The sequence below is a fragment of the Ammospiza caudacuta genome, chromosome 20 (assembly GCF_027887145.1).
Source record: "Ammospiza caudacuta isolate bAmmCau1 chromosome 20, bAmmCau1.pri, whole genome shotgun sequence".
Taxonomy (NCBI): domain Eukaryota; kingdom Metazoa; phylum Chordata; class Aves; order Passeriformes; family Passerellidae; genus Ammospiza; species Ammospiza caudacuta.
In genome coordinates this window covers 8,889,377-8,901,490 of record NC_080612.1, presented here as the reverse complement: position 1 = coordinate 8,901,490, position 12,114 = coordinate 8,889,377, and the positions used below count along the sequence as shown (strand labels likewise).

General features: G+C 41.5%; 1 protein-coding gene across 1 annotated transcript; it reads right to left on the bottom strand.

The window, feature by feature from the left end:
• Positions 1-368: 368 nt before the first annotated feature.
• On the bottom strand, positions 369-11,704 carry NSRP1 (nuclear speckle splicing regulatory protein 1). The gene is made up of 7 exons (XM_058817791.1): positions 11,671-11,704; positions 10,454-10,541; positions 5,461-5,517; positions 5,167-5,298; positions 4,426-4,633; positions 3,742-3,850; positions 369-2,017 (listed from the first exon to the last, which is right to left on the bottom strand). The coding sequence occupies exons 1-7, from the start codon at positions 11,688-11,690 to the stop codon at positions 991-993; spliced, it is 1,641 nt and encodes a 546-aa protein (XP_058673774.1). The 5' UTR covers positions 11,691-11,704; the 3' UTR covers positions 369-990.
• Positions 11,705-12,114: the final 410 nt, after the last annotated feature.

Sequence of the window (12,114 nt, the reverse complement as noted above, 5' to 3'; positions counted from 1 at the left end):
TACTCACACTTTGTATCATTCTCAGTCTGCTGAAAAAATCATTTGGGAAATACCAATCTCAAAATATTTTTTTCTAAATATAGAAGTACAACTTACTCTAGCATAAAAGTGATAGGCTTACAACAAAACAAAGAAACAATTATAAAAGTGTTGAAAATGTATTCTAAAAGCTATGACCACTGTCAGACATCCTACTTACCTAGTTGGAAGATAATTTTATTCTTGAATATCAACCTTTGAACAGAAGGTTCATATGACCAATCTAAAATATCACTTAACAAACTGATACAACTGTAATACATGAAAACAGACTCATCTACCTTATTCCATGCAAAAAATATGCAGTAAAATAATGTACACACAAAAAAAGACCCATACATTTGATCCAATATGTATCTTACACTTTATTAACTGCTTCTGTACATCAGGTCCCCGGACCAAAACCCACACATAATACAAAATTCATACCTCAATATGCATATATCTTACAGAACTCCACTCTACATACAGAAATCTCCTAGATCATTACTCAGGCTGGTTTTCTTGCTTTTTCACCCACTTTTACAGGTTTGCTCCCCATTTTTGAGAGCAGCAGTGGGCAGTGAGCCCTCCTAAGGGCTGAGAACACCTTTGTTTCAGCAAAGCTCACTGTTTTGGCTGCTGAAAGGATCAGGGGGATGCATTCTCACCTTACACTGTTTAACACTCCCAGGTCTGTCCAAAATCTTCATGTACCAAGGACATGCTACTGAAGGGCAGGGTGGACAGCCAGCCACATTCAACATTTCACCTGCACACACAGACTAAGGGTGTGTGTCAAGAGACCCACTGATCCATCCCAAAAGCTGTTCTCTTAAGGGACACACAACTTCTCAAAGGAAAGCCAAGAATAATAGGTGGGATAACCTTTTCTGTACAAGGATCTGCACAGCAGTGGCCTTTGCTCCTGGCTGCCAGCCCAGGTGTTTGTGCCCAGCCCAGGGCCATCAATCAATCCTCCTCCTTCTCGATGTAGGGTTTGCTGCTGACCCGGGCCATCTGCCGGGCCAGGTACCGGTCCCGTGCCGACATCACCGTCTCCTCGTTGCTCCTTTTGGCAAATTTGCTCAGGGTCTCAGGGGCTTTCTGTGCTTGTTCCTTTTCATCCTTCTCCCCTTCTTCTCCAGCTTTACGTTTCTGCTCAGACATTCCGGAGCTGGAGCTTCCCTTCTCATCCACCTCTCTGTCTTTTCCTTTTCTCCCTTTTCCCAGATCACTCTCTCCATCTTTTTCCAAAGATGTAGGAGTACCTTCTCTCCTCTCTCTGTATTTCTTTTCCTCACTGCCATACTTCTCTCTCCTTTCCTTTGCATGATCTTCCCTTTCTCTGTATTTCTCTCCTCTCTCCTTCTCTCTGTCATTATATCTATCTTTATCATTTCTGGTTCTTTCTTTCTCTCGTTCCTTCTCTGAGCCCTTCTCCTCTCTGTCCTTTGCCCTCCTCCATTCTCTGCCATGCCCCTCCCTCTCTTTTCTTTCCTTCCCCCTTTGTTTATCATCTTGATCTTCCCTCCTCCTGTGGTGATCTCTATTAGTGTGATCCCCATGCCTGTACCGCTCTTCCCTTTCCCTCTGGTGATCCTTTTCATGGGTCCTGCTTCTCTCATAATCCTTTTCCCTGTACTGTTCATCACTTCCCCTTTTGCTTGGCCTGCTCTCTCCCCTCTGGTGACTTGTTTGGGCTTTGGTGCGTGGTTCTTCCTCCACACTGGATGAGCTTGGTGACCTGGAATGCCTCTGGCTTTTGTGATGTTTCACCTCCTCTTCACTGCTCACAGAGTCCTCCCTTCTTTTCTTCTTTTTCAAATTTACTTTACTGTGCTTGTGTCTCTTGTCATCATCACTACTATCAGTTCCTAGGTCGGTATCAGCATCTGGATCATTTTCTTTCTTAGAGGGCTTCACTCTTTGTCTTTCTGAAGGGCTTTTGCTCCTTTCATTGGGTTCTTCCTCAGTGTCAGGTTTTTCTTCCTTTATCCTACATTTTTTACATTAGAAAAGAATAACAGCATTAAAAAGCCTGAAATCTTGGACTTTCCTACAAAGTGACTCCTGGTCAGGACTTAGGCAAAAGATGCTGCTGAAAAGTCTAAGAAAGCAAATCTGTCTGTGGCTCAAGTTCCAGGATTCCAGCACAAAGTGTCCATATCTGTCTCACTCTGTGAATGTGAGCTGAGGAATTTATCTAAAAGAGTTTGACAATGGTAAAGTATGTGCAGCCTCCATCTAAGGAAAAAACATTAACTTGTGTTCCTGTGTAAGCCTGCTGGCAAGTTACAGGTTTTCCTACATGTTTGGTCTTCTATTCACATCAAATAATTATCCAGAGAAGAAGCAGGTTGTGTGTTTTGTGGACAGAGAGAGGAACGTGGTTTTGTTTGATCCAGTATTTCTGAAGATCTCACTTGTGGCTGGACAGAAATTAGTAACTTTGTACAGCTCAAATATTCTTACATGCAAAATGCTGACTCAAAATGCTGAGGGGGTTATGCTTTGCCATTCTCCTCTGGCTGATGAGGAAATCCATGTTCCCTCACACAAACCACGACTCTTCCATTTAACCACAGAGCTCCAGGAACAGCCTGTGGGGCTCTCTCATGAGTCAGCACACCACCAGTGACATTCTGTGTCTGCTGAGTGCTTGAAGGCATGGACAGCCTATCAACAGCAACTAAAAACTACACTGAAAAGTTTGGTAATTTACTTAGTAATCCAACTCAAAGGTGGGGCTCACTTTAGGGACACTTCTGAGATCTAAAAATGGAGCTGTTTTCTCTCTGTATCCTGCTGTATCACCGTGAATAAGAATGAAATTAAAATATACACCTGAGTTTACTTGAAAGCCTTGCTGGAAACACCATCTACAGGACAATTTGTTTCCTCTGAATTAATTGTATGTGCCACTAAAGGAAATTTCCTTAATTTATGTTCTAACAATACAATCTCTTGATGAAAGCTGCATTTTATTTGTGATAGCAAACACTTAACTAGTGACATCCATGCTTTAAGCCTCTATCAACCACGGTTTAACCTGAGTTAATTGTCTCAAATGATCAATTGCTGCATACAAAAAATATCCCCTTCATCACATTTATCCACAGGGCAGAATGTTACCATGTTAAACACCTAAATAATTCAGTCTCATCTCATTACATTGCTTTGGAATGTTCACATATTCAGATTTCAAAATACTCCCACTGGATTTCCTGTATATTTGACTCATTTCCTTTTACCACAGTATCAACACTCAATGTAGTTTTTATGCAACTAAATGTGGAGTAAGTACAAAGTGAAGAGAACATTCTTTACAGGAAATTCATAGCATATTAATTTCCTATAACTGACTACTATGCTCACTATTTTACCTCTTGTCTTCCTCATGATTCAAAATGTGTAACTTATACAGATTGCTAAATACTATGTAAACCAAACAAAATGTAGGTTAGAATAATAACAAGCAGGATTACAATCATAACTGTCCTCTTGATACCTTTCAGACAGCATCCTTGTCCTGCTTGTTTCATTTCTGTGTCACCAATGATGTTCATTAGTTATTTACCAAATAATTCAGTAATCAGCTGTAAAATTACCAGTTTACCTTACCACAGTTTTAGTGCTCTGTCTAATCTTCCAGTGAATACAGAATCACAAACAGCCAGTACTGGTCTTCATACCTGTAACCCTGCTGGAAACACATCCTACCTGGCTTCACGGAAGCTGCATTTTGGCATCTCTTCTTCCCCCACACGCTGGTTTAAAAGATGTCTGTAGAATCCACTGAGATCCCTCTGTTTGGTCACATCCAGGTATGCTGAGAGACAGAAAGGGAGGTTGGATTTACTGTATCACAAATACTCGTCACACACAACTCACAACTGCAATTTCCATTTTCAAATGGGGGTTTTCAAATTCAAAATGGAAAAAGCTCAGAGTAACCTGATCTGGTCTCACAGCAGACCAAGCTTGGAGCAGACAGCTGGAACAGGTGACCTTCAGAGATCCACTCCAGCCCAATATAGCTAATGATCCTACATCCTGTGCTTCACACCTACTCCTGATGCTGACCAGAATGTCTGAGGTAAGGACTGGAAATATCTCTGTACCTCAGGCTTATGAATCTTCCTGCAAAAACTGATGCTCCCTCAAAAAATAAATCACCAACCCAAACAGAACTGACACCCAAACAGAGGAGCTTCCTCTGTTCCATGTGTAACACATACAAAGGAAAGTAACAGACCAAGGTTGATCTGATTCAGGATCTGCTAATCTGGTTCTCTTTGATTTTAATTATCAACTCTCACACAGAGACCACCAGAGGAATATATTGTACATCATGTACAAGGCCCTACTTCTTTTTCAGAACAATTACTTCACTATGAAACTCACCCTCGAGAGCTGATTCTCTTCTTTCCCTCTCCTCCTCCTCAGCTCTTTCTTGCAGCTTCTTCTTATAGGCTGAAGTCACAAAAGCCTCTTTGTGTGCAAACTCTCCTCCTTCCATTTCACGCTCTTTCTGAATTTTTCTTTCCATTCGTCTTTCTTGTTCCTTCTTCCTAATCTCAGCTGCTTTGAGGATATTGTGGATGTATCTGGGCTGAGATAGAAGGGAAAAGAGTTACCATGCTGAGAGGTAATTGTGGTGGCTGAGAAAACACAAATTGGGATTGATGGAGATGTTGAATTAAGTTGGTAATGGAAGAAAACTGTCAGGAGCTGCTCTAATATTCTCCCTCTGACTGACAGCTATCCAAAACAAACTGCCATTCCTCTCAGACCCCTAACACAGCAGGTTTCCCAGTACCAAGAGAGGCTGCTGTATTCATTCAAAAGTCATCCCACCTTTGACTAGGAGGATTTTTACTCCTAATGAAAACAAATGTTGTGGGTTTTTTTGATTTCTCATCCCTCTGTCTTCCTAACTGTAACAGCCTTGCCCTTCTTTTAAGGACTGGGAGGCTTCCTTTGATCCAGAACCTTACAAGAGCCTTGAAATGAACTGGAATAAGTAACAATGAAAGCATCACTCGCCAGGATAATCCAGCAATGCTTTGAAGCTTACAAAGTAACCACTCACGTTACCCCAAGCAGACAAAGTCGAACAGACAGGATACATCCTTAGGTACTGACCTTTTTGTCATCGTTTCCAGCTAGCAATTTGGCACTGCTTTCTTTCTTCTTCTGCTGCATTTCATCATAAATACTGTCATATTCATACACTGTAGCATCTTCTTCTAAAGCCTTCTGAATCTCCAGTTTAGTCTAAAACAAAAACAGGGAGGAGGAGAAGAAAATATGTCAAAATAATAATAATGAAATCTTTACTATTTTCAAATAGTTGATTCCTATATTATAATTTAAACAGATCTATAGTATAAACTCACCCATCAGAACATTCGAAATAAATTAAAAATAGTCCCTTACCTGTTTCATTGCTTGCTTTTTCAATGCCTCTTTTTGAAGACTTTCCCCAACAGTTGGCTGTAGGAAGCACACATTGCAGAAACAAAATTAATTACATTAACATAGGTTCTCTTTCTACCATTCTAACAAACAACCAATTACAGACAGGTGTGATACAGAAAATATTGAATTCTTCCTGCATGTCCATCAGAGATGTAGCAGTAGCAAGCAGAGATACTGACAATCACATGAAAAAAGAAAAACTGTATTCATAGTTAAATAAAAAATTCTGCAAGGATTTGGTGTTTATTTCAAGTCTCATTTGTATCATTAGTTGTGTATTTTCAGAAATAAGAACACAGCTAAACAGCATGTACTTCAAGTGTTACTGTTTCATTTCTCAAGATAAGCATGCTACAAAATAGCCATTCTAATCTTTCCTAAGAAGAAACAGATCCCTATTGAAAATGTTTTCTAATCATACTGTCTAACAAAAATGCTTTGCATTTTATTTACTTTTTTGCTTTTAATTAGTTTTGACCTAAACTACATATCTATCTTTTCTCAACCAATAGATAATAGATAATGTTTATTAAACAGATTCACTATAATGGCAGGACTTGTATCCTTGCTTATGTAATTAAATATCTCTTAATCTTAAAAAGCAGAAATAGGAAGGAAAAATCCTTTTGCATTTTGGCAACTTCCCAAGTTTTGCAACTTTGACTAATACATGCTTTGTGTCACATTTAAAAAAGGCAAAGAGATTCTGTAATTTGTAGTTGCTGATTATTTGGACTAGAATTGGATACAGTCATTTATTTATTTATGTGGCTGGTTGGTTGGTTAGTTGACTGGGGGAAGTAGATAATGGATTATTTAGTTTAAAACCTACAAGAATCCTGGCTTCATTCATCTCATGTTTACCTCTGCTTTCCACACTGAAGAACTCTGAAGTTCTGAAGAACTAATGTTCAGAAATAATTTACAATGCTGTAGTTAATTTTATAACACACAGCATCTTTTGAAAAGGCCATAAATGAGTCAGTATGAACCATAAACAGCCATTTTAAACTAGCATAGAGCACACATCAGCATTACACAGAAAACCTCCATTTCCTCCAGGTTCTTGAGAAAGAAGATGCTCCTTTGTTTGACACCCTGAGGGTCACCCTGAAGGTTTCCTCTGTGGGAAACTCTTACACTGGTTTAACCAAAAGGTCCCTCAGCAGTGAAGAATCTCCCCTGCACTATTCCAGAAAGCAGGGGCTCAGTGAAAAACACAACAGATTCTGCAGTTACATTTACAGAATAAGCTCTATTCCACCAAAATATCTGAAACGCTGCTTAGAATGTTTTCCTTGTCTGTCTACATGTAATAAATGCACTGATCTACAAAGATTAGGTAAACACTAACATAATACATAATCCTCATTATTGGACACATGGTGGTAAAGAAGCCCATCTGCCATTTCTCCAGACTGGCAGTAAGTTTACAGAAAACAAACACCTTCCCCAATGGTTTATGGTGGACAATTTCCTGTTGTGCTCTGAGCTCTGACAGATGAGAACTTCCTGTCCTTTTGTATTGTTTTACTTATCAACTGCCCATTTATTAAAGGCCCTGTAAGCTCAGCAATCTGTCTCATACTTTTTCCCTCCCTCTAGTCAAGCTATTCTTCTGGAGCACAAAGCTTATAGTTCAATATTTTCTGAAAGGAGGAAACATTTTAACCCTATGCTGTGAAAGGACACAGAATCCATGCAAATCAAGGAACTCTGAGAAATGAGGCTCTCCAGTCCAGCACTGCTACCAGACCATGGGAGACAGCTTGTACACAACTGAAAGTTATTAAAACAATCAAACAATGAATTGCACCAATCTGCTAACATTTCTCAAGGTTCTCTCAATTTTTTAGCTCCTTCTCACTCTAAAATGAGCCACTTACACCCTCATGTACATGGATTTAGGTGTGAATCCTTATGGCCTGCCCTCACAGAGAACTGTACAATGCAAGCACAACCTGCACATGAGACTCCAGCCTTCATGGAGTTAAAAACAAAAATCACATCAGGCAACAGATTCCTCTCAATTCACAGACAGTATGAGCCATGGCTACTAGTAGAAGATCAAGAGAATGAACATGAAAAACAAGTCAGGTACACAGAATTAGCTTTCCTCAGCACTCCATCCTGGTTTCCAGAAACCACACCAAGGAGTTCCTGAACTGTAGGATGCACCTGAACCATTGTCTGACAAAAAAGAGCATCCCTTAATTTGACTAATCCATTTCTCAATCCATTTCTATTTCTGGCCATGCCACAGCATCCTGTGGCAAGGGGTTCCACACCTTAACTACAAAATGTCCTTTTGTTTATATTAAACCAGTTACCTGGTGATTCCATAACACAACCCAGTGTTCATATTATGAGAAATGGCAACATCACCTCACTTCTCTGAATTATTCTTGATTTTACATACATCATCTTGATTCTTTTCCACTTTCTCCTTCTCAGAAAACTCTTTTCTAGGAACCCCTTTACCCAGTCTTATTTTGCATGCAAACTGTTGCAAAAACTCTGGTCAGCACCAACATCAATTACTCAGCAAATCCTTTTAGTCAGAATTTTCCTTTGAAAAGTTGCAAAGGAATATCCATTAGCAAAACCAAAAATCTGAGCCTGCAAGACAGAATTTCCTGCTTATTTTCAGCTTCTGCCTGCTTAAACATTCAATTTATCTTATAGGTGGTCACTAAAAACCCACCAAATCCAGCTGATACATTCACAGAACTGTTCACACTGGCTCCACAATTTCCCTCCCAAATTTAGCACCTACTGAGGTCTATTTGCAGTTATTTTTTTCATCCTTTATTAACAAATCAGTTTTGAAAGACTGGTACAGTACAGGAACATACACTGGGTAATTCTGGTGCAACCACAAACCCGAAATTTTATTTGCTGTACCACAGAGATAATTTCAATTAAACTCCAAAGATAAAAAGGAACAATGAACACCACACAGACTGACAAGCCAACTTTTCCCATTCGACACTGTATTTCCAGAAAATTCCCATCCCAGATGCTCTGTTTCTTATGAATTAACACAAAGACCAGCAACTAACAGCCACTAATGCACTTAACCACAAGGAAAAAAAAAATCCAAATTCCTTCAGCAAGAGTAGAGGCAAAATCTGAGTAAAAAATGCATAGTAACGTTAAAAAAAATGGAGCAGAAGTTTGGTATCTAATATATAATCACAGACAAGTCAGGTTTGCAGATTTCCCAGCACAAACTTTATTAGAGTTCAGTTAAAAATACATAATCTCCAGACATTTGAGATGTAGTTCTGACTGATAAAGTAGCAGACAGGAAATGAAACCCCTCCCAGATGCTGCTCCTTATCTTGAAAAGCTCTGAAATCATTACTGAACTAATAAAGTAATTCTGATTTTTTTAAAAAAACAATCTTCTTTGATAAAGGCAGTTATGAGATTATTACTTTTTGCTGGGTATGTACCATACTGATGAGCACAACAACTTTTAAGAGGTTTTATAACAGACTTTGACAGTGAATCTGTCAGTTTTTCTGAAAGGGAGGATACTTGAGATGTTAAGCTAAAAGCTGGCAGACAGCATCATCTATTATTTTTACTAGAAGTACTAACATTCATTCTTTTGTTTCAATGTTCAGATATTAAGGAAAAAAAATGAAGAAGTGAAAAAATACAAGACACCCCTTAGGGAGGTTCCCAAACCTACCACACAACATTTAATGACAACAGATGAAATGAAGTTTATTCCTGGGATCTGGAAAATGTGGGGTCAGATCCTGAATGAAGAGAAAGACACCAAACCCCATCTGAGAGGGGAAGTGCTCCATTAGCACCTCCAGCAGGTGAACCTAAAGGAAAGCCTCTCTTTACAGGGATGCACCTCTGAGGATCACAGCTAAGTGAGGGAAGAGATGGGATTTAAAACACATTTGTGTCCTGTAAGCTGCACTGAGGCAGCTTCATGTTGAGGCTTGAGTGGACATCACTAGAAAGGTCCTCAGCCCTTTTCTGCCCTGTAAATCATGAGCTCAGACACCTTCAACAGCAACATTCCAGATTTTCTAATGGAACCAGGTACACACAGGCTGGGAATTGCTAAATTCAGGCCTTCTGTGGCATAAAATTAACAACTGCTAGTTCATTAAAATAAAAATAGATTTTAAGAGTAAATATTTTGGTGAGTCAAAAACCGACCAAAATTATTTGATGCTTTATTAGCATTGTTTTTCTCGACCACACAAAAGAGCAAGCATGGAGTGAAGCTCTAGGGAGGAAAGAATGTGTTTGTAGCACAGGGTTCTGTAAGTGCCCCAGCCCATATCCCAGCCTGTCCTGGCACTTCCCCTGCTTCCAGCAGCACATCCAGGTGGGATTTACACAGCACACAGTGCCCTCTGCTGGGGCAGGTACAGGCAGTATTTTGAATCTAATACTTTAAAAGAAATTAAAAATTAAAGATTGTAGAAAAGAACACTCTCACACAATATCATACACCTTCTCTTGCTGTAGAACTTTTGGGTTGTATAGCTTTGCTTTTGTTCCCTGTATGAACACCATAAAATCAATTACATCAAATTTGGGGGGAATGAGCTCAAGGATAAAACACATATAACTACCACACTTAGTATTTGAGTGAGACCTGTTGATTATTACTGGTCTTTCTATTTGCAAGCATTCACCAGTGACAGTCAACAAATCTCTTTACAAGCTACAGTTAACTCTGGCAAACAGACTGTCACCTGTGCTGAATTTCTGGAAGAGTTGACAGAAAGTAACAAAAAATCATCACTTCCATGTAATGTGTACTAAAGAAAATACAGATCATATTTCACACTCAAATCCAAAATGACGACACATATCCTAATGACTGCCAAAACCTGATGCAGCCATTAAGGGTTGGACACAAATAAATTTGCAGAATACAGGGCAAATTTCAGAAGAAAATTGTTGAACTGACCTCTTCATCTGACTCATCTGCAAACACCGAGAGCTTCTTTGAAGCAAGATTTTTCTGGGGCAACTTTTTGGGCATAATAAGCCCATATCTAGAGAGAAAAAAAAAATACCTTAAGCATCACTTACAACATAGCAACAAACCAAAAATCTGACATTTATCATTTGAGAAGTAAAAGATCAGCATCAACATAATGTATGGAAGTTATATGCGAGCAGCCTTTGCAGCAGAGCACACTGGACAGCTTCTCCCAGAGCTACTGCTGTTTTTTGCCATGCAAAGTTTCTGGATGCAATGATTGTCTTATTAGGATACAAATCTCTCCTGTCCAGAGTTCTCCAAGTAATTACTTTTCTTTCTCAGAGAAGTAAGAAATTACTGTTTAATCTGAAGGGATTTAGTTTTAGTCTATACCAAGCACTATTCCATGCCTATGTTTGCAGTGCTGTAATTTCATGTTTTGCTGGCAATGTAACCACAGGTGCTATGGCAAAGGACAAGATTTACAGTCAGATTGTGTCACGCTGCAATTAATTAACCACACACAAACAACCCTTCTGCTGACAAAGTCCATCTCTGTGCTAAAACCACTTCCTTTGGGTGCTGAGCAACCTCTAAATCGGGGGTTTCTCGCCCGATTCACAGGAACATACACTGGGTAAAGCTGCCTTTCCCTGAGTCCATCACTGAATCAATAGCTCGCCACAGGGTGTATGGCTGAACCGAATGGAACACCCCCTCATTCTGTACCACACATGGGTACACCCCAACATTCTGGGGTACCACACATGGGTACACCCCGATATTCTGGGGTACCACACAATTTCTGTGAGCGCTGTTTGCTTCCCTGAGCCCGCCCTCAGCTCCGTCTGACCCGGCCGCGGAGGCCGAGCAGCAGCCCCGGCTGTGCCCGAGGGTGGGAGTTGTGAGGGAACACTGAGGAAATTCTCCTGCGTAAGAGTGAAAAACACCCCCGGGCAACACCCCCGCACCCTCAAGCGCCTGACCGCTACTCGAGTTCTGCTTGTTTTTAATAAACACAGTTTTGAAGTCAGACCAACATAGCGAGGCCTCAGGGCGGACACCTGGGACAAGCGAGTCCCTGGGCAAGAGTTTTCCAGCGCTCGCCCCTGCCCTCAGCGCCGGCCCCGAATCCCCCCGAGCGCTGCCCCCAGCCCGGCTGAGCGGGGCCCGCCCGCCCCGGCCCTGCCGGCACTCACTGCTTGCCCAGCGCCGCCATCTTGTCGGGCCGCCTCCCCCGCGCAGCTGCTGCCGTTCCGCGGCCGCAGATTCCTCACGGCCGAGTCCTCCCCACGCACTTTCCCCGCCCGCCCCGGCGACCCTCACGGCACCGCGCCGCGGTCCCGCTCCGGGAGGGAAGCGGAGAGCCGGCGGAAGGGGCTGGAGGCGGCGGGGGATTTTTTTTAACCGTTCGTTGTGGAGGGGCGAAAGTGCTGATCAGGGAAGGGAGATGGCGGGCGCTGCCTGAGGGAGCTGGGGGCGCCTGAGGGCAGCGGCGGGAAAGGCTCTGAGGAGGGAGAAGCCCTGAGGGGGAAAAGCCCCCGAGACGCTCTGGGGCCGAGGCTGAGGAGCCGCGCTGGTTCCTCCCCCCCACCCCCCATCACAGACCTGTCGCTTGTTTCCCGCTAAAGACTGAAAGAGGA